The sequence below is a fragment of the Pezoporus flaviventris genome, unplaced genomic scaffold, assembly GCF_033815535.1.
Source record: "Pezoporus flaviventris isolate CSIRO_AGI_PZ_B2104156 unplaced genomic scaffold, CSIRO_AGI_Pfla_v1 ptg000011l, whole genome shotgun sequence".
Classification (NCBI taxonomy): domain Eukaryota; kingdom Metazoa; phylum Chordata; class Aves; order Psittaciformes; family Psittacidae; genus Pezoporus; species Pezoporus flaviventris.
Window position 1 is genome coordinate 1,520,440 of NW_026892559.1, and position 24,071 is coordinate 1,544,510.

Consider the following 24,071-nt stretch of genomic DNA (forward strand, 5'->3'; position numbering starts at 1 on the left):
CTTTCTAACCTAAACAACATGATGCCTCACATCTGAAGACTGTATTTGTTAGACTCCATTCCACTGCTCTACAAAGCCCACTTGCCTGTGTACAGTGTTTGCATTCAGAAACTTTGAGGGATGGGCTGTTCCTAGGATGAAACATCAAACTGAGACAGGCCAGGCCACAGTGTATGCTCTGAAGAGACTCTGAAAACTAGTCAGTGCTAGGTAAACATGAGGCTCAAGGGACAACAGGGGAGTTCAGCAGCAGGTCTGGTCTGTTTGATTGCTGTGGAGTAGCAGAAATGATTGACTGCTTCAGACAAGCAGCAGAAAAAGCTCCTCTTGGGAACAATCCACATCACAGCATCTAAATCAGCCAAAGATTTCTTCCTCATCCTAAGCCTTCCCTTGCACCTTGCAGTTTCTCTCAGCAATACCTTACCCAAACAATTGATCTGCAGCTCCTTTGTCTGTGCACGCCCCAAGGTATTCAAGAAGATACCACGCAGCCTTTCTTCAAAGTGTGCTGAGAGCCGTTCTGTGCCAACAGGGGAGGAGTACAGCTTGCCATACAAGTAGCAGACAGCAGCCTTTACCCCCTCATTTGGGTATGCCAAGCCCATCAGCAGATGATCCACTAAATTACCTAGTGTTAGGAACAGAGAGGGCACGCACTCACAGCAATGAACTGATTTCTTGAAAGCACCCACCTATTTCTCTTGAAAACTTGCAAAAGCCCACTGGACAGACTGTGTGCAGATAAATGATGCCACAACTAAGCGATATGCTTACCACAATCTGTCCCTCTGAAGAGAGGTATAGTAATAAACGGTTAGAGGAGCTTGCTGTTCACAATAAGAGTATCCATCATTCCAGTTACTCCCACAAACAGCTAAGTTTTTCGCACCAGACCCCCAGGGGCTGTATGAAAGAAAGAAAAGCTATATATATGTTGCCTGTGAGGCAGACCCACAAACCCCGGTTCACAGAGGTTGTTTTTGCCAGGCTGGCTGAAAGCACAATGACAAACCTGCTGTGAAGGTATTGACCTGCAACCCAGAAGACCTGAACAGCACTCTGACTTCTGGTCAGGTATCTTGCGTGACCTTCATGAATTCACACAGGGTTCATGCATGCATATAGGTATTAGGGCTGTATTACTCTGCCGTGGTGCATGACACATTACTCACTGTGCTCTACCACCAGCATATCAGCAAAGCCTGGGATGGCATCTGCCAGCTTGCCCAAGAGAGTGAACGTGGGCAGGCTGCCTCTCATGGTAGTTGCTTTGCATAGCTGTAGAAGAGACAGAGAAAAAAGATATTTCACTTGTGAGGACAGAGTCCAAAGACAGAAATGCACTCAAAACAGCAAGCTTTTGGTGATGAATAATCCTCCAGAACAGGATCTTTTCCTAAGCTGGGTCCTCTTCACCACTTAGTGTAAGCCACAGGAAAACCCTGAACACAGCACTAAGTCTCTAAAATATCTTTTAGTTAATACAAGAAATCTCTTGCTTGTTATTTCTTTTCCTCCTCTCCCCTCCAGCTCTTACATGAGCAGATGAACCACTTTTGCTGCTTCCCAATTTTTTGTACCCCTTGAGACCATCACAAATTTAGGAATGAAGAGAACCCACAGCACAGGTTGGTAAAGGTCCTCATATCACTGAAACACCAAGATAGGAAAAGAAGTATCTGAGGAAGCCACATGGCTTTACAAGAGCATCATGAAGTCACGTGGCTGCAAAGCATCATAGGAACAACAGGACAACTCCAGAGAACACACCAAAGTGGTCAAAATCACAACAGGGGAGCTGGCACTAGGACATTCCACTGCAGAGAAGGTTGCATCCCAGTGCAGCAGCTGCAGCCTTGCAAAGCCACTCATTCCCATCTCCTCAACCTCTGAAGGACTGAAAAGGAAGGGCAGGGAATTCATCTTCACTGACCTCTTTCTGGCTTTCATCCAAAATGCAGTGAAAATACTGTTCTGACTTCAGCTCCACTACCAGCCGCACCAGAACTAGGCAGAAGAACACGATCAGTAATTCACACACAAGAGCACTCACAATCCATCTTCCACAGGGCTTTAGCAGATCAGTGAACAAAGAACTTAGACACTAAATGAGCACAGAGCTGCTGGGAGAACAGGGTACTGCCATCCCTATTGCTTCTAATAGCCCAGCCCAAGCTCCCTGCAGCAACATTCCAGCAGTCCTGTTCAAGCTGTACTACAAACCATCCATGGAAATGAACTGCAAGTGACAAAGTGAGCATCAAGATACCAAGTAAATGGAAGGAACCAGGAAGGGAAGAAAACAAAGCCCCAGCATAAAAGTATAAAAAAAAAACAAAAACAACCCCAAACTGATAATTGAATAGACTTCCTACAGTGTGAAAATTAAAAACATCTCTTTCCAAAAAAGATATCAGAACTGAAAGTGCTGAGTATCCTTAGATGCAGACTGAGAGCTCCTCCTCCTGTTGCTACTGCCCCTGAGGCAACAGTGCAGTCTATCAGCCATTCCTCCCCAGAATTTCTTTTGTCAGAAAGCAAAGCTCCAGTCATCTTTGTGGTACTGCTCACCTCCTCAGCCTCAAGAAAAGGCTGTTATTCTTGGTTCACTGCAACTTCAAGAACTCTGCCTGCTCTGTCCTAGTAAGAGGAATCAACAAGAAACTCTGTTTACCAGGCACTGATTACACGTTACCCAGGGTTTCCCTAACTATATCAGGAGGGAATTGCCTGATGCTGGCAGGCTGCCTCTGCCTCCACACATATACAAGGGGACCAGTTCAGGAAGCAGAGTTCCTCTTCTGGTGTTTTTAGAACCTGGGCATTTGAAGGTTCAGCAGATAAAGTTTTGACAATAGGCCTCTTACTGAGACACCATGCAGAACGTTGTTCCATAGGATTTGGTAAGGCTCTCCTGGATGTATCTTGTCGTCATGGCATAATATATTTGCAAAACACACTCTTGTTTTGTATTCTAGGAAAGTATCATAAAAAGAAATACTAGAGGCTGCTGGATTCACCATCCCTTGATGTATCCAGGGCAATACTGGAGGTTTACCTAGAAGACCTACTTTAACTAAAGAGCATCCCAACAGAGGCATGTCTTGACAAGTGATTTATATATGGTTTATCGGCCCTTTCTTGCCCTGAATTCTCAGAATCTCTGAGAACTTTCAAGAGTCAGCTAACACTAAGTTAAAACGCCTCTCTTTGAGAGCACCCACCTCTCAAGAGATCGGTAACATGACAGAAAGGCTTCTTACCTATTCTGCACCATTTCAAGTAAGTGCCTGAAACCCCTCTGGAAGGAAGGAGCCCCTGTCCAGCCAGGAAAGATGAAAGGAGGAAATCCCTGCATTGCTAATATGACTAGATTCAGCAGAGATGCCCGAGTTTAAACTGGACTGCAGAGATTCCTCTGTCAGCCCTGCAGATATTTCCTTCAGATTTCAAATGAAGGACTGCTCACAAACAGGAGATCTGCATCCTGTACAGCTAAACCCCAAGAGAAAGCAGTAGATCCCAAAGCTCACTGAAGCCTACGGGAAGACTTACATTTGACTTCAGACTTCAGTTAGGTTCAAAGATGAAGCATTGCTTGCCACTGTTACCCATGTGACACTAAATTCATGGCACACACACTACCTATGAGAGAAATGCTAAGTATTTGAACATGCACACGCTCCCCTGGAACATTCTGCTCATCACTGCTGAGTTAATAGAAAATAGATGATCGTCCTAGTTCAAGCTGTGTAGAAGCTGAGCATCTCAATGTAATTATCAGACAAGACAGAGCTTTCCTTCACAAACTGCCAGTAACTGAGATGTGGCATCTGTCTCTCACCTTCTATGAACAGGTCCAGGGCACTGCTGTCTTCCACAGTATGCAACATCCCTAGAAGATAAGCCACAATCAGTCAGGGAACTCACTCCTGCTTGTGATCATTGGTGCCATAATGCCTTCATGTAAAAAGACTGCTGTGGACTGTTTTCAGGATCAGAAAGAAAGTTTTGTTTTCCTCACTTCACATGACACCAGCCTGACTTTGTCAGAGGAGGGGGGATATTCTCAGGGACGCAGGGGCATGAAGGTACACGGTTCCCTTGCTAATTTTTTATGTACTTTAGAGTTGAAGTCAATGGCTCCACCTATCTAAGTAAATATGTAACTGCTACTACCATCCCCACGACTCACTGCACGTATCCAGTATCATACATCTGAAACAACACTCCCGAATGACAGGAGTTTGAGCCCAGCTGTGAGTTTTCCTTTCAATCTTCCATTCATATGTCCTACCATGAACAGTCTTCTCCCTCCACAGCACTGAAAATCCTGAGACCAAATTTGAACATCAGGTTTAAAGCATATGGAAACTGTTCCAATGATAAATTGAACACGAAGGCATCACTTCACAATTCATTTGTACTGAAAGAGCGTAAAATTGGATATATTAAAATAAGCCACTGTCTCACTCTACTACACCACAACTGGTGAGAAACTCTGCCTCCCAACTCCTTGCAACTTCAGGTACTTACAGCATCAGGCATCTGGTTCAGACCCCCACTTTTGCCACACCAAACCCCTTGTTTCAACATATCCAATCAAATTGCCTCCCCCTGGAGACCTCATGACCTCTCAGAAATTTGACCAACTAAAGCAATGTTATGACACTACAGATGAAATTACTTATTCCCTGTCTCATCTGCCCTGTCCTCAGTAACTTCCTTTCACTTTGGAAAGGATTTGCATGCAGCATTAGTGAACATTGCAATATCAGCTGCATGAAATCCAGGCTTACCTGAAATTCACCATCTTCTCATACATAACACTCCGCACTACACCTGTTCTCTCAACCCTCTTTTTCTGCTTGTGCTTATTCCAATATTCTCTCTCCAGAAACAAATGTATTTTCCTGAATTTACTATTAACAATACCTCCACAGCATTGGTTAAACCTTACAGGGTCCCTCTTATGCTCTTGCACCAAACGAACTTTGGTTCAATTCAGCTCTGTCTAAAACACACATCGTTGTTTGCAGCTCCAAGCTTACAGTGGGGATTCCAACTGCTCTAGGAGTTACACCAAGTATAGTAAAATCCCAAAGCTGTCCCCAAACCATCCAATTGTAAAGCTTCTCAAAGAGAGAGACAATTAATACTTAAAAGCAAACAAGAGTATTGAAATGCAAGCACAGCTTCTGGGGTATTTCGTGTTAGGGTCATACAGCATAGGACTGAATTGGCCATAAACCCTCTACATCTGTGCAGGATTATGTGCACAGACAGCACTCAATCAAAAATTGTGCAACAGGTAGAACTAAACCTGCACAAAGTTCTAACAAAGCTGCTTCCAAAACATGCACAGCTCATTTTGTGGTGGGAAATCAACCAGGAAAACACTGTTTGAGTTATTCAGTGCATCAAGGCAGGGCAAGGGGCTTATAAGTCACTTCCTCCACTGAACAAGAATTAGTTGTGATGCAGAAATGAGATCGTGGAATTAAAGGAATCCAGTATATTTGCTCTTAGAAGGCACTCACATTCATACCCTCCACCTTTCTCTTCCTCCTTACTGCTCCTTCACTTAGACCATTATTTCTTTTCCATCAAAATTTTGGACAACGTTTCAAAGACCGCTCCCACAGCACTGCTATGCAAACAGAAACCAGCAGGAGACGCTCAAGCTCACTGAGACCGTAACTGGAAAGGCATTTTCTGGTATCCCGCTGAACGCTGCTCTGCTGTGGGGGCTGACCAGCAGAAGGAAGCAGCTATTGCAGTCCTACTGCTACCAGGATTCCTACAGACACGAAGTGATGGTGTGAACAAAAACATTACCATGTAGATTTATATTTTGCATTTAATTTGATATTAAATCCTGCAACACCTTTTTAAGCTCACACTTTCATTTCTGTGTGGATCTTCATGTAATCCACAGCTCAGTAGGAGGAGAGCACTGAGGCGTGAGACCAGAATGGAGGGCATTTAGGGAAGAGCCATGTACCAGGCACTCCCTCTGTTCTTCAGAAAGACTTTACAGATAACGTCAAGATGCTTCGAAAAACTGCAAGAGCTTTATGAACATGCCAACCCTGCTCCTTGGGGAAGAAGGACATTAATTAACCTATTCTAAACCAAATGATGGGTAGATTCCCACATTCAGCTCGTAACACACCTAACACAGAATGGTAGAAGTACAGAATTGGGTACCTCAATATTCTTTTGGTTTGGGTTCTTTTTACTTCTAAATGTGGAGAAGCTTCTCATGTATGTACCTACTCACAAAAACAGACTTTAGCCGCCTCCCTGCTGCTGCATGAGGCCACAGCAGAGCTCTTACCAAAGAGCGCTCCTATCAAATGAAGGCAGACCCTCTCGTCGGGAGCCAGCAGCTGGATGACCGCCAGCGCCTGCCACGCCAGGGCATCTTGGAGACGGGAGAGGACGTGCCTCTTGCGCACCAGCTACGGAGCAAGAGACAACCACCCGTCAGCGCCTGGGCCCGGGCCACCCGCTGCTCCCACACCACGCCCCGAGGGAGGCAAGGAGACTGCCACAGGGCCCGGGAGCCGCGGTGACACCGCTGGCCTAGCGCCATGGCAACACTTGTCCAACCCTCAGACTCGGCTCAGGAGAGGGGGCAGCCGAGTGGCGGCTGCTGAAGGGAAAGGGGGTGCCCCATGCCAGCAACGCCCGGCGGCGGGGCGGCCGCTGCCCACCGAGGCGCTGCCGTCGCCCAGGGTCTCCACGGCGCAGGCGAGGCAGAGCGGCGGGCGGAGGGGCAGCGACCAGCGAGGGCCGTGACCGCCGCCGGGCCGCGCGCACCCCGCCGCCATCGCCTCAGCGCGCCGCCGCTGCCGGCGGGGCCCGGTTAGCGGCCCTGGAGGGCTGAGCGTGGCTCGGCGGGGCTCCGCAGCGCCGCCGGCGGTACCGGGTGTTACAGCCGCGCTCACGGCTGCGGGGAGCAACCGGCGTACAGCGGATCACATCCCGCTCGCCTCGCCCCGCCCCCCCGGCTTCCGGCGGCGCCGCTCCGCTTCCGCTCCTCGCGCTCAGGCCGAGAGGAGCGATCGTGCCGTGCCGCGCCGTGCTGCACCGCCCAGGCCGCGGCCATGGTGAGTGGGGCCCGGCGCCGGCCTCCGCCTTGTTATCCTGCTCCGGGGGAGCCGCGCCGGGGTGCCGGGGCGCGGGGAGAAGGACGGCGCGTCCTCGGCTGCGGGGCCGCGAGCACGTGGAGGCCGCGGCTGGGTGCGGGTCTCCCCGCAAGGAGGAAGCCGGAGGGTTGAGGGGGGCTGGCGGTGCTGGGGCACCCGGCGGGCGGGAGCATGGGCTCGGCGGGCGGGCAGGGCGGCAGCCGCGTGGGGGGCAGGGGGTGCTGGGAGCTGAGAGGTTGCCGTTCCGGCAGTGCCGGGCGTTAATGCCGCCTGTGGCCTCGTTGTCTTTCCGCTGCGCCATGGATGTTGTGTTAACAGACGTGTAATTGGCAGAAATCAACCCGGTATGTGCTCTCTCGGGATTTCCTTAACATTCCTGCCCGAGCTTGTTAATTTGTGCACTGAAATGCTTCATTTTATATAGTATCTGTAGTAGTAAATGCCTGGTGACTGCCCTGCAGTTATGTTCACTGCTGCTAGTTTATGAGGTGTAAGCTGGCTGTGTGGATAAAGACACTGTTAACTTGGAATCCCAGAGAAATTCCTCTTTAGAAATAAAATGCAGTGGGATTTTTAACGTATGCACACAACAGATGAGAATAGCGATGTGACTCCAGGAGTCAATGTATGTGGTGGACACAATGCCTATGTAGTGTTGTTCCAAGCAAGGCCCCTTTTGCTCCTAATGTAACTCTACTTTTTCCTTTCTATAGAGTGAAGCAGAAGTGAACCCCAAAGCTTACCCGCTGGCCGATGCACAGCTCACCAAAACACTCCTGGATCTTGTGCAGCAATCCTGCAACTACAAGCAGTTACGCAAGGGAGCCAATGAAGGTGAGACCCATGTGTTGCAAAGTGTGCTGGAAATCATCTCGAGGATTTTGCAAGAAGTTGTGGCTAGAGAGCGTCTTTTCTCTCTAGCTGTGGACCCCTAACTTTTATATAGGTCTGGCTCTTCCAAGTGTCTGTCTCCTTCCTTGTCCTTCTGTCACACTTAAGCAATATTCTGGGACAGAACTAAGCTGAAATCTCTTCAGCACTTATATGCAGTTCTGGTAGATGCCCAGGCTGTGTTCCTGGTGTGTGTCCTGTGGTCATGGGTACTTCAGTGTGTGGCACTGGGATTACTAGATGCTTGGCCGGTTCAGAATCATAAGAAAGATCTGGGTTTGAGGGTACCTCTGGTGCAGCCTGCACAGAAAGTGGCTCCCTTCACAGTTGGATCAGGCTGCTCGGGGTTTTGTCTAGACTTTTAAAACAGCAATCCCTATGGATAGAAACAATCTCTTGGGACCCATTTTCCATGGCTTAAACCCCCATGGAGGTGTGTCTGAATATAAAATTTCAGCATGTTGCCAGAATCATCTTCAGGCAGCTGTCTGCAACTTGTCCTTTTTACTGTGCACTTGTGAGGACAGTCAGGCTTTGTCTTCTCTGCAGTCCCCTTGAAGTAGTTGAAGACAGCAGCTATGTCCCCCTTGCTCCCACCTCAGCCCCCTCTTCTCCAGGCCAAACAACCCACCTTGGCCCTACAGCTGCCACTTTCCTCTGGCCTGGCCTTATGGTAGCATTAGATCTCCTTGCTCTTTCCAATTCCTGCATCTTCTGAAGTTATTTTTCACTACATGTGCTTTCCAGAAGGACCTACACTTACTCTTCAGTCTCTTTTACAGCCACCAAAACATTGAACCGAGGGATCGCAGAGTTCATTGTGATGGCAGCAGATGCGGAGCCCTTGGAGATCATTCTGCACCTTCCTCTTCTCTGCGAGGACAAGAACGTACCTTACGTGTTTGTGCGCTCCAAGCAAGCCCTTGGCCGGGCATGCGGTGTTTCCCGGCCTGTCATTGCCTGCTCCATCACCATCAAGGAAGGATCACAGCTAAAGCCTCAGATCCAATCTGTCCAGCAAGCTATAGAAAGACTGTTGGTGTAAATGCCCATGAGTTTAACTGTGTGGAATAGGAAAGTTGGAGTTGAGGGAATTGATGTCTACCTTCGGTTGAGATCATAGTTTTGATATCAGTGTTTCATTTCAAAATGCCATATTTTTTGTTTAATAAGGCTTAATTCTTAGTGTTTCTTCCTCTTCTCCCCAGCCCTTTCCATTATTCCAACATACTCATTGTATTACTTCTTGAAAAGCAATTGTACAACTGTATTTTCAGTTTGATGTTTAAAACGGGGAAAAAAATCCTTTCTTTATCTCCACATCTGCCTGCTCAGGGCTTTTTTTAACCCACCCATTAGCTTCCTCTGGGTTGCAGTACTTCTGCTAAGCTTCAGCCTCTAGCAAGGCATGAGTACCTGACTCTGACGGGTTTAGCCTGAAGACAAGGTGTGTTGGTTTAGTTCCCTGTGGAGCTGTTGCTTTATGCCATGGAGCAGTGTACACCAGGTGTTAAGGGGAGCAGTGGCTACTGTGTAGCAGTGGACAGAGCCAAGATCAGTACACCTAGCACAACCCTTCTTGAAGCCAGGCAAGAGACTGCTGTAAGAGGTGTATGGGGAGCAGAAATCATATGGCAGTGCACAGGAGGAAATCCCTTTATTTCACTTATTTTTAAATATTGACTTTTTAAGAAAAATAAAATTGCTGACAAAGCTGAACATTACTGTTATTCCCTTGGGGAAGCATTTGCAACTGATGTGTTCCTACTTGTAAAGCTCAACTGCTCAGAGATTGCCTAAGGGCTATTGCAGTGCAGTATCTCATGCTCCTTCAGTTTGATGGGGTTTTCTCTTGGACAGTATCAACAAGTTTGGGCTTCCTGGGGAATTCAAGTACAAAACATGGCAGAGAGGAGCCTGCTGTGGCTGACAAGTACCCTACGTGTGGCCATAAAAGATACTGTGCTTTTAGGGCAGCTATTGTACTGTAGTCACCCAACTGAAGATGAACCCTGTAAGTCATGGGTCTGAGACAACAGAGAGCAAGTAATTTCTCAGCTAACTTGTGTTTTAGGAAGAGAATGCCAGATAATCCCATGCTCTGGAAAAGTGCGAAGCACCGCCTGCCTTCTGGATTAACGGTGGTTTTGTGGAGCTACCTTTAGTTAAATGCATATTATGCAACAAAATCCACTTACTGCTCTAAGGAGAAAAGTTGAACCTCTGTGTTGAAACAGATCCTATCAAACCTGCCTTCTACTGCAGGGTCCTAAAGCTTGTGTGGAAAGACCAATAGGTACAATAGCAGAAGGGAAAATAAGTTCTGTAACATTTCCGTAGAGGCAGTAACTTCATAACTTTATTAAATACATCCCAAGCTGATGAAATCAGCTCATGAAAGACTGAAAACAAATCATGCCTATGTATCTTTGTAAATGGCGGGTAACAGTAATATCCTTGCTAGGTGAACTTAATGCAAAGATTTTGGAGCCTTTTCATGTGTATGAGGTTTAGAAAGGCTGCTGTTCCTTCTGCTGATGCTGACTGTTGAACTAGTGCTTAAAACCACAACTTTGCAAAGGATTTATCCTACTGTACCCTGCCAAGACAGCTGATGTAAGACAAAGCACATGAGCAGCAGAAATAAAGGATTCTTGAGCAAGCAAGATGGTCCAGTTTTCTGCTCTGCAGCCTTCCCTTTTAAAATTCTGCTTTATGCTGTTAACACACACACAAAAAGCCAGGAGGAAGATCTAATAATGTAGAACAAACATGCCACAATCATCCAAAACCTGGAACATGCTGTGCCTGGGGGTTAGCAAGCCAAGAGTTAACATGGGCAGTTGGGGAATGAAAATTCACAGAATTAAGGCCAGGACACTCGCTGTTTTATTGCCTTCAAGTCTTGCTACGACAAGTGTTTCTAGTAACTTCCTTTGCCCTTCAGCAAAGGAATCGATTGCTTAGACAGATTTTTATTAAAAATAACTACTATAATGCAGGATGATTGGAAGTAGAATGCACTATGCATAGCTCCAGTGCTGCAGAGCTCAATGGGGGCCACCTGCTCTTTGGAGAGGAGCTGTGGCAGTGGAAGTGAGCAGCATGCTGGCACAGCTAGGGTGATCACAGTGCAAGGGCTGTGAGTGGTTCAGAGCTGGCTCCGATACATGTGCCACACACTACAGCACTGGCACAACCTTAATACATGGCTTAATTCTCTAATACGCTGCCTAATAGTTTCTGTGCCAAACAGGAATCCCAGAACACTGACCCTACACAGACCAAAACGACACCTCATGTATCCCATGTCTGCATCCTGTAGAAATTTACAGTTCAGCTAAACAATTAGTAGTGTTTTCTAGAGCAAGATCAGTGACTTGGTTTTAGTCATCTTGCACCACAAGACATGTGGAGCATGCCATGGGTGGAAGTTCAAAAACCAAAACATAGCCCCATGTGCAGCTTCCATAAGTATGATTACAAAAACAAAAATCAACTGGAGATAACAAGAGCTACTCTCTACAGCTTGCCATTTTTCTGTTTTTAAAGCACAGATCTGAGTACAGAGGCCTGCGCAATCATATGACTCGCTGCAGAGGTAAAAAGCTCTGTGCCATCTAAGTAACTTAACTGGGGTAAGTGCTTGCAGCCTTCCAGGGAATATGATTTCCCCCCTTTTTAAAACCAGCTTTTGCTATTGCAAATTTAAAAATGGAAAACCTGGCTGTGCAGCTTCATGAAGTGCTGGCTTGTTGTCCAAACAATGGGCAACCGCTTCCCATAATGATTTTCTACTTTATGATCTGCTGGTAATTTTTGTAATGCCAATGGTGGAAGACAACCCGATCTGATTACAAGTACTGATACTGACTGGTTGTTTTGGAGAGTAGGAGAGTAACACACCCCATCTAAACCGTCTGTTAGCACACATACTTGACTGGCTGCTTGAACTCATGGGGGGCCATTAACACAAATCATTCTTTCTTCTTACTCACACTGAACTCTGAAAACGCCAAGTTTTGCTGTTGTTATGATGCAAAGATGGTATAGCCAGTGTTGCAAAGTAAGAAGTCCAAAATAACTTTTATTGAGACACAAGGAAGGCACAACTCTGTTCACTTGCAATGGGGGACCTGAGTTAGCAGGGACTTTAATTCTGCCTTTGGCTATTGTGAACAGAATCCAATTTTGCAGAGATATTTCACAACTAAGAGTAAAAAATTTCTCCACTGCCTGGTTCAGCAACATTTAGTCGCCTTCTCCTCAGCAAGATTAAACAGACACATAAGCATCCACATTAGACAACCACAATCTTAGACTGAAGTCAACCAGGGCCTTTCACTCCTGCTTAATGCCATTAAAGTATTCCGTTAATGCATCCATGAGCTCCTGCTTCTTCCCCCCACCCTTCAGCCCATAAAGCTTGCATGCATCCTTCAGAACAGGTACAGTGAACTTGCCCAGAGTGCCCTCCTGTACATGACTCCGCAGCTCATCTTTTGAGATTTCTACCTTGAGCCTCTTCTTTGCTGGACCATCAGAAGCTAGAAATTTTAGATCACCAAGATTTTAAAGTCGCTTCATAGAAAGACATCAGTGTTTCTTATACACAACACTGTTAATGGCAGTTAGCACATGGTACTTTAACAGCTCACAGACCTAGTTTCCACATTTTGTTTTAAGAAGCAGGTGTCACTCACTACGCAAGTCATGTAGCTTTTCACTGATAGGAGTAATTTCAAACAAGTATGAAACTTTGTGTCCTGATGGAAAGATCACCCCAAAATGAAACTTTTAAGGGATTCTCATTGAGACAGCAGAATGCAATGCTTCCACCGAGAGCTCAGCTAACTGACACTCCCACTTCATGCAGTTTCATAGACTCCCAGACTACGCACGTACTTCAGCATTACTTAGCCATTCAGCCCTAAAGATGCTCATCCTGGACTCACTAAACAGCCCATGCATAAAAGTCTGCTTCCTCACCAACACAAACCGAAAGCATGAACAATTTTATTACTCTGGCACAAAAAAAAAAAACACCCCCAAAATTAAAATAAAATAAAAAATTTCAATCATTTACCCACATTGCTTCCAATACTTCACTATGCACTTTCTCATTCCAGCAGCTCTCCAACTGGATACTGGAATCTCCTCTACTCCCTGAGAATCACTACTGGGTATAAATCCACTTCCTTGTGAAGAGGAGTAGGAAGGCTGTCACACAAGTGGCTTCTTTAAACTATGAGATGAACTTGAAACTTCAGGCTTCTAAACAACATACAGACATCGTGTTGTGTGTCTGCATCACCATCACTTACCTTGGTTTTGCTTTACAGCCTTCCCATTGGGATTGTAGTCAGGGGGATAAACCAGCTCCTTAAACTCCTCCACCAGGTTGCCCAACCTGCGGTTCATCTCTTCAACCTTTGGCACTGGTAAAAGAGAAAGGTTTGCCCTCTCAAAAAATATAGTGATGACAGGAAATTCTAAACAAGGCCATCATACCCCATCCCTGGCAGTGTTCAAGGCCAGGTTGAATGGGGTTTGGAGCAACCTGGTCTACTGGAAGGGGGTTAGAACTGGATGAGCTTTAAGGTCCCTTACAATCCTAACCATTCTGTGATTCTATGATTCTATCACCAATACAATTGTGTCTCTGTAATAACTAGCAAGCGTCTTGCAAGCATGTGAAATGCAAAGACCTATGTTATGATACCCACAGATGAGAAATGTACAGCTTTTGATAATACCAAAAATCTGTATCATATGTTATGTAATGGACTCGCACATTTCCTGAATAAGACATACATACATAGAACAAAACTGACACTGACAAGCTGGAAGTGTCATAAAAAATCTCCCACTTGCCTACACTGCTACCCAGGTCTTATCTTAAATATTTAGAATACAACAGGTTACTATCTAAGGTTGCAAGTAGTTTGAGGCAAACCAGCTTGTTTCTGTCATGTATTGGTATGATATCTTGCCAGAAACCTAGATAATTTGTTAGGTGTCCTTCAGAAGAGACAAGTAGTTACTCTAACACTGTTGCTGGAGTACAACATCGTTTTAAAAAAGGAATTTCTCCTTCAAGAATAGGTTTCTAACCTTTAACAAGACACTCTTACCTAGGAACTCTCACAGCCACAAGGTGGCATCACTGCCTCCTCCACAATAATTCTCTCAGTAGTTCTGTCCATTTATCAGACTGAAATATTAATTAGATTCTTGAAGAAAGGAATTTATGAAAAAAATCTTGTCACCATAGAAAAAAGGTGATTCAAATTTAATTTTGGAGGGTAAAGTGAACAATTTTTCCTTTATCTTGAAAGTGACAGCATTAGAAAGTAAGGTTTCAATGTTTCAGAACGGACACATACAGAATTCTACATCTTGAAACTGCACACAACTGAAGTATTTTTAAAAGACTTTGGGTTTCTAGTAGCACATCTCTGACTTCAAACTAAGCCAAGAGCTTTCTGCCCCACCTCCCTTTGCATCCACCAATAATTCTCACTTGTAAGATCCTCAGCTTGTTCTGGTTCGAGCATATCCAGTGCCAAAGCCTCCAGATTCCTGAAGTGCTGCTGCAAAACTGGGTTCTCAAAGCTGTCAGTCCTGTCAAGAACCCCCCAAAACATCAATGCATGCAGCCAAGAAGACAGACATGTAAGATCTACCCCCAACTTCTTTCAAGTAAAACTACCCTCTTTCTCCTCCGACAATCCATCTCATCAGAACTGCTTTTTCTCTTTTCAATTTACCTGCTGAATCACTATCCTGTCATGCATCAACCCCATTAGAAAGCTGTGTGAGAGAAATGGAGACAGTGGAGAAATGAAGACTTTAATAACAGCTATACTACTTTCCACATACCTAGGAAAGGATCTCCCATAAGAGCACTTCATAAAAAGTATCCTTGCTATAATGAAAAAGGCCCAACTATTCCCTCTAACGTGCTCTAATTTAAACAATCCCAATCTGATCTGCAATAGATTGGCAGAACCACAATAAAATGCGAAACCTCTGCAACAAATGACAACAGCCCAGACAACAAGGGCAATACTGTAAAGAGCTCCAGAACGTGCTACATAAAGCATGTGGTGCCTGGGTATTCAAAATTATTAAGAATAAAGTTTGGACAAAGCTATTGCAAAGGGAAGCAATTTGCATCAAAATACACCAAAGTCTCATCTCGTGGACACCACAGCTGACCAATGTGTGCAAAAGAGCAAACAGCATTGTGCTTTCTTCCCCATGCTACCCCCTGCATGCTATTTATCTCCATATACCTGTATTTGAAACGGAGTTTTTGAACTATTTCCTTCATTTTGTCCACCTGCTCTCGACTGGCTGGCACCTTTACTGTAAAATCAACTTTCCGCTTGTCATCTGCGTATGGGAGGAAGATGATGTGGAAGCCTACATAGAAGAGAGGGAGCAAGAGAACAGTTATACAGAATCACGGCCTCAAAATGATCCTTTATGGGAAAGGCCAAGATACTTATTATCTGCCTAGGTCTGCTGACTCCAAACTAGCTAGCTGTTTTGTTGTACACAACAGCGATCCGTAACACTTCCTAGCACCTACAGCGTGGCATTCAATCCCAATCTCAATGTATATAATCAACATCACTAACGTCTTATTGAAAGAGATTCCAACTGAATGCATAGCTAAGAGTGGTATACTTGCGAGTCGCTTTGTATGAAGGAGATCAACTTGTCCACCTTCCCCATCTCTCACTGGATATAAGCTTGATAAAGGCTTGTGTGAAAATTGAGTGTTCACATGTTATTTCTGAAATGCTTTACTTTGTACACAAGCAGTGTTACTTCCCTAGTTTACACCCTCCCAGAAGAGGATTTTTAACTTAAAAGAGGTAAGAAAATGCAAAAGAGCAAGAGTCTGCCTTTGCTCCTTAATCATTCTGCACTCAGCTGAATGGATGCAGGGAAAGGCAGCATCTTTTCCCATACCTGGAGGAGCTATCTGCACTTTCTGCTCATCCACCTCTTCCTCCTGGGGAATTAGGGCCACAAAGCGAGGAGGGCTGTTCTGCCGGGCAGTATATCTGCACAGTATCATCATTTCCCTCTCCAGGCATTTCATCAGTAAGGCATTAAATAGCGTTGTACTCCCTGCAAAGTAAAGACTACACTGGTCAGACTAACAGCTTTGGTCCTTTGTTCAGGAAAGTAAGCCCAGACATTATAGTTTCAAAACCTGTGACTTCTTTGAAATGGCTGAAATATTGGAGAGGTAAAAAGCAGCTTTTGGAAGGGGGAGCCCTCAGAAATGACAACACTAGTGTCAATCCTAACCACAGCAGTGAGAAATCTAGTGAGAAATGAAATCATGAGCATCTGAGCTATCAAATACTATTTAAAGCTGTAAACAGGTGTCTAAAAAGCCTCTTTCTGTTCTGGTGAGACATCATAGCAGCAGCACATCATAGAACCTTTGTAGAAGTAGCACTAAGAATTCAGACTGCAGTATTCCTCTCTTGATGCACACATTTACTTTGTCTTTTACCATATTTGGTGGTCAAGAAAAGACTGACATGTAAGTGAGGTGTTTGATTCAGGAACCTGAAAAGCTGGGGAACCTAGTGTAAAGATTGTTAGCCAGACACCACAAAATATTTGGTCATAACTCAGCCTTCTCTATCCACCAGTAGATTGAGGAGCTAGAATTTTTTCTTTACTACTGAAGTTTGGGATGCATTAATACTGTATTTCTCAATAAGCAGACTTTCATGCACATGTAAAAAGGGGAGAAAAAGCAGTCCTAAGCATCCTCTCCTCTCTTCACAAGCCCATAAAGTTCTGCTAATTCTGCATAGTTTTGATTAGCTGCTTGTCATGATGGATGAAACACAAAATCTAATCAGCTCTTCAGCTACTGAAGAAAACGAGAATTAATCCGCAGCTGAGCGGGTCAGTAACAGTAAATTCCATACTTTTCAGCATTAGCAAGTTTTTATATTAGACAAAGATTTTACACTCGCTCTCCAAAGGCTCAAAACCACTATGAATCAGCTGGTTACCCTAATACGAAGTGGTGAATCTTCTCTTGCTATCTTTACTTACCATTTATTAGGGACTCCTCAGGATAGATGAACTGGGAGGGCCTGATATGGTGGTGCTGTTTTAGCATTGACAGTGGTTTGAAACCAATCAGATACAAGCCTGGAGAACCAAACCGTCTTAATTCTTCTGTTTCCTCTTTCTCCAGCACAATCTGTCGGTTTCCATATGTCTAAACCAGGGAAGAGCAGATAGTAGTGCTGGCAGCATAAAAAAAACTTGCAGGGGGAGGGAGCAGAAGAGGATGCAATTGCTGTCTTCCACTATTGAAAAAAAGGATTTCAGACAAGACAGAGCGAAGTCTCATCATTAGTGCACATGGAAGTGGCAAGCCTCAGTCTGTGATCCCAAGGGAAATTCCACCTGGACATCAGCAAAATGCACTTTCCTAAAGACAACGGTTAAGCCCTGGCACAGAGAGGCCATGTCCATTCCTTGGAGTTCTTCAGAGCTGCCCCAAACAAACCTGAGCAACCTGATCTGGCTTTGTGAGTCTTGCTCTAGACTGGGTTGGACCAGACATTTTCAGAGGTGCTGATTCTACGCTTGCTTCAGCAGATGCACATCAGCTATCTACTCTTGGCAGAAACAGTGACCAAGGAACAATGCTTTTGATAGGTCACAAAAACATATTGTAGTCTAGCTGCTGAAGTTAGACATCACGGCTTAATGTCCAGCTTTTTTTTCATCTCCTTTACTTTATCTGAAGAAACTAATGCCCAGCATAAACAATATTTAATCCTAAGACAACAACTTTAAGAGCCTCTGGCATGAAAAAACGTATTTGTGCACTTGTGACAATATACCTAGCAACTGCATATCCTACTTTGAAATAAGGCAGTGCCTAAACAGAACGTGACATTAAATCTACATCAGCCGAACTATCAAGCAGAAAGACAAAGCAAAGAATAAAATAACAAAAGAAAAACCCAAAGGTAATATACCCTTTTTTGTTCTTGTTTGGAAAAAAGCTCCAACACTCCCCCACCTCCTATGATTCACACTTGTCTGATCAATAAAATGGCCAAAATCTGTTCCTAGTGAATCCAAAAATAAAATGAGCAGTGACAGCACAAGGCCACATAAGGTCAAGCTCTGAAAGCCTGGTTCTGCAGGTCAGAAATGACCTGTCTCTCTAAGCACATTTCCACTAGTAGCTCTGCTTTCTTTGACAGCCAAGCTAGAAAAACAACCCGCTCTTAGTCTGCACGGAATTATAGAAGAGTTTTGGTTGGAAAGGACCTTAAGATTATCTAGTACCAAACCCCCTGCCATGGCAGGGGTGCCTCACACGAGACCATGTTGCCTAAGGCTCTGTCCAACCTGGCCTCGAACACTGACAGGGATGGAGCATTCACGATTTCCTTAGGCAACCCACTCCAGTGCCTCACCACCCTCACAGTAAAGAACTTCTTCCCCATATTTAACCTGAACTTTCCCTGTTTAAACCCATTACCCCTTGTCCTAACACTACAGTCCCTAATGAAGAGTCCCTCTCCAGCATCCTTGTAGGCCCCCTTCAGATACTGGAAGGCTGCTAGGAGGTCTCCACACAACCTTTTCTCCAGGCTGAACAGCCCCAACTTTCTTGGCCTGTTTTCATACATAGCTTACAAAGTGAACAGGCTGTCCCCAGGGGCATACATATGTAAATATTTCTGCATCTGATCTTGAAAGAGAAACATAACCAAAAGCAGCAAGATAACCAGCATCTCTTCCCCCGCATCACAGGAAAAAGCAGGCACATAATCAGTATGTTACCTGAGCCCTTTTTGTGTCACTAGGCAGGAGCAAGCTGCCTGTTTTTGCATTAAACATCCTTGTTTTTATTTTAACCAGTTCATTAGTTTCCCGATAAAGCTTCACCGGATAGGGCTTGTGAGCTTTGTGAAGAAGGTTGTAAACACCAACAGAAAGCGACAGATCTTTGTTCAGGTACAGATTTAACCTGTGTAAAAAAGCAGATACAGACTTGAGGCTTCTGAAAGTTCACTTGCAAAGAAAGTAATCTCCTCAGAGAACTTATTTTCTCTGCCCTCCTCCTCCTCCCCCAAAAATCACATGTATCTGAGCAAGACTGCCAGTGGCAACAGCTCAGTTTGGGATTTTTAATATATATTTAAGAAAAACACTAGGCTGTCAAGGGGAGCTCACTCCCTTAATGTGCTTTCACATCATTCTGCTATGAACTGACTCATTTAAAAACACAACTGTTATGGAGTGCGTGGCTCCAAAAATACTTTCTATCTGCTTTGTCAAGATCCCTCTAATCTCTCTGAAAGTATCTTTAATCTTACAGTAGGAGATCAGAAATATCAAGGCTATGTGAATCCACACCAAGTGCCTAGACAGACTGGCCACACGAAACTATTTCATAACAGGCCAAAATACCTACTATTCATATTGAGGCACTTCTTTCTAAGTTAACACCACTAAGAAGAGCATCATTTCAATCAGATTTCATTACAAACTATTTCACATGTTGCAGAGCTTTTTGTATTTTACTTGGCAATAATGTCATTTTTAAAAAAATGATCATGCCTGCACAAGCTCGATACAGAAGACGTCACACAGAGGAAAAAAGGAAGCCAAGCTTCAATCTCTACTCTTCTCACCCACCAAAGACAAATATCCTTGGAAGCTAGGGAAGAAATACCAATATTGGCCTAAGGAACTAAGACTGAGGAATGCAAGCACTGATGTCTTTATATTCCAATTGTTCCAGAGGAGGGTAATGAGACACAGTCTAAAGAGGCATCAGGTCCCGCCACTGAATGAAATGTCTAGGGTATTTCTAGAATAACTACAATTTCTAGAATATTATCTAGAATAACTAGGGACAAACCTGGCTAAAGTCCGTTTCTTTGTCTCCTTCGCTCGTACTTTCTTCATGAGATGTTCCAGTTTCTCTGACTGCTCAGGTTGGATCCCAAGGTCCTCATCTTCTGCTATGTTTACTATATCCCTGTAGAACAGAGAGATATCGAACCCTCCAGGCTTTTTTAAGTGCATCAAGTCCAGGATGATATCTAGAAACACAGTAAAAGATAGGAGAAGGAGGATCACAGAAACAGCTTTTTCCCCACATTGGCATTATTTCTCAGCATTCTCAGATTTCTCTCTTTACACAAAGAATTAATGAAGGAGTAAGCTCCAAATTGTCACCTGCACCAGATGTAAAGTTTTATAGGGAAAGAGGCAAAAGACATTCTTCAACTTCGGTCTAAACAACATAGCACAGAAAGTGTTTCCTCCCTAATTAAGAATCTGGACAATATTGTGTATGAAGAGGCTGCTTCAGGCACAGATGCAGGTAACAAGCTCAGAAATACCCAGTTTTAAGGGCTAATGGATTAACTAAGCCTCACAGCTTCTAAATCCAGCACATCTGCTGAACTCCAAGAGCACTAGTTACCACAGCTACACAGTTGAATAAAAGAAGCATTTGCTCTCTAGTCACTAAGCTCAGGATTCTGTTCTTCAGCTAATTCAAAATGGAGCCATTTTCTCTTCCTGGAAAATGGTGGAACAATGAAATAAAGTAGTTTGTTTTCCATGGCCCTCTCAAGTCCTGATTTATGCTATCAGAGTAGAAAAAGAGATCCTAGAAAACAAACATTAGTTGTTGGATACCAGATTGGATAGGAAATTTTCTAATTTAGTTTAAATACCAAATTTCTAATTTGGAAAGTTTGAGAAAACTTTGCCAGTTCTGATGATTTTATGTTCTTCTTCCACCACAAACTTGCAATGCAATCAGCATCTGCAAGGATACATCACTTTTATTCTGCCTGAAATTAGAGGGGAAAATAATGACCTGTGTCTCTCAGATCACCAGCTCTGGTTCGGGCCAGCTTGGCTTTAGCACTGTCATTGGCATGAGGGTCATCCTCGTTGGTGAAGAGCATGATCCTTTTGTGGCTCAATCTGACTCGGACATCACTGAAGAGATTAGAGCAGGCCCAGAGTGCTTCACCCAGTGAATAGTCAGCATTGTGGCCAAAGGTGTCATGGAAAAGTATTTGTCCTTTGTCTCCCTTGTACTGGTCCAGCTCTAGGACACGCTTTGCACCTAAGGAGAATAACAGCATTCATATACATTAGAAATACTGAAAGAAGTACTGCAAACTCTTCCAAATGTGCATCGCGGGGCCCTTGCAGTTGATATCTGACTAATGTCCTCTCACACCTTTGTGGCAATGCCCTTCCAACACCTATCTGAGAAAACAGTTCAGCATAGCCTAATGTTTGCAATATTGCAAGCCAGTTACCACCTGAAAGTACCTACGAGGGCCAAGAGGACACAAGTGTCCTGGCAATAATGAGGGGCTCTTCCTGCTGGGGGAGGGAAACAGGCACGGATCCAAGTATTACAAACCCTCTACACTCAAAGGACAAGTGCTCAGCAGGAAAGGCAGTAACTGCACCCACTGCAGAGGCACAACAGACTGCTGCGCCACCAGGGAGAGGAGAGGAGCCTGAAATACACCCTGCATCTCCACAGCACATTGGAAGGCTCATAATTATGTACTATACGCTTACTAACTACAGTATTATTTTTCTTATCCAGAGCATGCTGCTCTCCAGGGGCAGCAAATAAACAATTCTGTTCCTTTTTAACAGCCACCACCTCTCACCTGCATTGTCTTCATCAGCACAGCCAAGCTACTTCCTCTAAGGCAAGCCAAAAGGCAAGCAGGGAGAGAGGAGGAAAAAAGGATGAGCAAGAAGCCTAAGGTGCCTGCTGCCAGAAAAGGCAGAAGAACTTAAAGCAGTCTTGTCAGGTCCCTGTTGCAATTAATTCTGAAACTAGGACAAGGTACAGTTCTTTCAGGAGACCTCCCTGTGTTATTAAACCTGCTAGTTACGAAAACTAAATCAAACCTCCTCAGAGATAAAGGCTGCTATTAAAAGCTAGTAGACAAAATCACCCACAAAACTGCTGTCAGAGAATCAGCAACCACTAGCATGCATTCTTTGCACTCCTATCTTTTCCAATTCAGCAACTGGCACTCATTCTCAAGCAGATGCTAGATAATTAATAATAAACGGTGGCCACAAAGATTATGGAGACTCCCTTTTTACAAGAAGTCACATGGAAAAGATGAAAGCTAATGGGCACAAGTTACTCTTTGGGAGATACTGACTGGACACAAGAGAAAAAATTGTCACAATGAGAAGAATCAGGTACTCGAATCATCTCCCAGGGAAGTGGTGGACTCCCCAACACTGGACACTTTCAAGATTTGGCTGGACAGGGTGGTGGGACATCTAGTCTAGTTCATGCCTACCTAGAAAGGTTGGACCAGGTGATCCTTGAGGTCACTTCCAACCTGGTATTCTATGATTCTACGATTAATTCTACGAAATTCTAAGAAAAGGAAGAGCTAAATTCAAGAACTGCAAAACTTGTTCTGAAAATATGAGATGGAACACACCAAACAGGTTAGCATATTGGACAACCTGTTCTAGCTGACCCTGCTTGAGCCAGAAGGTTGGAGAAGACAACCTCCAGGAATCACATCTAACCTCAGCCATTCTGTGGTATTCTCCATCACCTGGAATGCACTGGACCTTAGCATGTACACATGCTTTTCTGAAGTGCAGCAGATACATGATGGGTCTCCAAGAGTTCTGCTAAGATCTTAGGTTTAGCACACAGCAAGGGAACCATCACATTAAAATAGAAGAAAATACATGGGAAAGGGATCTCACCCAATTATAACAGACAAAGCTAAGCTCCTACTAAGATCCCATGCTTTCAATAAACTTCTAAACCTACCCTTCCCCAATACACCTCAGTAATAGCAACCTTTTCGTTAATCTGACAGCTGTTTTCAGAGACCAGTTACTGACAGTGCTGCTACACAATTTCCTTACTCCATCTTTCTATGTGACTTTCGTATCACTTTACTGCCTCTACCTGGATTATCCAGCTCCTGAAGAACATAGACGTGCTTGAAATCCGCTGAGTTCTTGTTCTTTTCTGTGCCATAGAACACCACGCCCAGCAAGTCCCTGTCACTACTAATGATTTTGCTGGTGTACACACTCCAGATGCACTGGAAAAAATAAGAAAAAAAGGAGAAAAAAATGCACACAGGTCAACGCATGAAGAAAATCACCCGTGGTAAGGGTGCAACAGTTCTGACTTTGGCAATCAGGCCTTTATACAAGTAGACTCTAGCAAACAGAACCACAACAAATGCTTTAAGCTACGTTTCCCCAGGAGAAAGAGTTTGGGATTCTTGTTTTTCAAGAATCCCAGTACACAGCCTTGGGTATTTTTGCATTAGCATTCCCTTTCTACGAGCAAGATCCATGCCGAAGGGCGGATCCATCGCCCATTCTATACACGTTTCCCTCACAACTCTGGACACGGCCCACCAGGCAACAGATCCTCCAGTCCCACAGCCATCCTTCAACCTCGAGCTGCTCGAGCGTCCCGGGGCCCTTACACCAACAGACCAGACAGGGCGACCACCCGGTCCCGGAGATTCCCCAAGCAGCCTTACCTGGATGGTCATGTCAAAGGGAGTCACGCCGTCCCCGTCGGGCTCAAACATGCCCTCGGACGCATCCACTAAGAAAATGAGGCTGTCCCGACCTAAGAACTTGTAATCCGCTATGGAACAGGGAGGGGAACAGCTTTAGCAGCGGCCCGCTCCACCCGCTGACCCCCGAAGAGAGCGGGCCCTGGCCTGTCCCCTGGGATGGGGGGTGAACCCTTACCGACCGCCTCAGCCCTCTCCTCATCCTGTTCCTCCTCCTCCTCCTCCTCCGGCCCCTCGCTCCGATAGTAAGACACCCAATCCGACATGGCTCCCGGTCCCGCGCGAGGCCCAGCGGAACCACAAGCACCAGCACCCCACGCTCAGCCAACCACTCACCACGGGACCAGCCCTCCACAGAGCCACTGACCAATAGCCC

The 24,071-nt window shown here is 44.9% G+C and overlaps 3 protein-coding genes across 3 annotated transcripts in view; 1 reads left to right on the forward strand and 2 right to left on the reverse strand.

The window, feature by feature from the left end:
- MEI1 (meiotic double-stranded break formation protein 1) overlaps window positions 1-6,868 on the reverse strand; it is a 37,290-nt gene extending 30,422 nt beyond the window's left edge. The window contains exons 1-6 of the mRNA XM_061450703.1: window positions 6,723-6,868; window positions 6,344-6,467; window positions 3,848-3,898; window positions 1,937-2,010; window positions 1,176-1,281; window positions 428-631 (exon numbers count right to left, since the gene is read on the reverse strand). Coding sequence (XP_061306687.1) covers window positions 428-631; window positions 1,176-1,281; window positions 1,937-2,010; window positions 3,848-3,898; window positions 6,344-6,467; window positions 6,723-6,839 — 676 coding nt within the window. The 5' untranslated portion in view covers window positions 6,840-6,868. The remainder of the gene's footprint in view (window positions 1-427; window positions 632-1,175; window positions 1,282-1,936; window positions 2,011-3,847; window positions 3,899-6,343; window positions 6,468-6,722) is intronic.
- A 144-nt stretch (window positions 6,869-7,012) lies between these two features.
- SNU13 (small nuclear ribonucleoprotein 13) lies at window positions 7,013-10,714 on the forward strand. Its single transcript, XM_061450705.1, has 3 exons — window positions 7,013-7,118; window positions 7,871-7,991; window positions 8,831-10,714. Exons 1-3 carry the CDS (start codon window positions 7,116-7,118, stop codon window positions 9,091-9,093), a joined length of 387 nt encoding a protein of 128 aa, XP_061306689.1. The 5' UTR covers window positions 7,013-7,115; the 3' UTR covers window positions 9,094-10,714.
- A 1,401-nt stretch (window positions 10,715-12,115) lies between these two features.
- Window positions 12,116-23,982, reverse strand: XRCC6 (X-ray repair cross complementing 6). Its single transcript, XM_061450704.1, has 12 exons — window positions 23,874-23,982; window positions 23,657-23,766; window positions 23,065-23,203; window positions 20,959-21,213; window positions 19,987-20,170; window positions 18,903-19,089; window positions 17,145-17,313; window positions 16,032-16,193; window positions 15,347-15,476; window positions 14,572-14,672; window positions 13,373-13,486; window positions 12,116-12,595 (listed from the first exon to the last, which is right to left on the reverse strand). The coding sequence occupies exons 1-12, from the start codon at window positions 23,959-23,961 to the stop codon at window positions 12,390-12,392; spliced, it is 1,845 nt and encodes a 614-aa protein (XP_061306688.1). The 5' UTR covers window positions 23,962-23,982; the 3' UTR covers window positions 12,116-12,389.
- Between the last annotated feature and the right edge of the window lie 89 nt (window positions 23,983-24,071).

Bases quoted from the DNA above. Each gene is read 5' to 3' on its own strand.
- SNU13 (XM_061450705.1), top strand. The intron at 7,992-8,830 runs GTGAGACCCATG...TCTCTTTTACAG, and splicing joins ACGCAAGGGAGCCAATGAAG to CCACCAAAACATTGAACCGA.
- XRCC6 (XM_061450704.1), bottom strand. From the start codon at position 23,961: ATGTCGGATTGGGTGTCTTACTATCGGAGCGAGGGGCCGGAGGAGGAG. The intron at 19,090-19,986 runs GTTTGTCCCTAG...TTTTTTACACAG, and splicing joins AAGAAACGGACTTTAGCCAG to GTTAAATCTGTACCTGAACA. The intron at 16,194-17,144 runs GTAAGTAAAGAT...TTTACTTTGCAG, and splicing joins TGAGGAGTCCCTAATAAATG to GGAGTACAACGCTATTTAAT.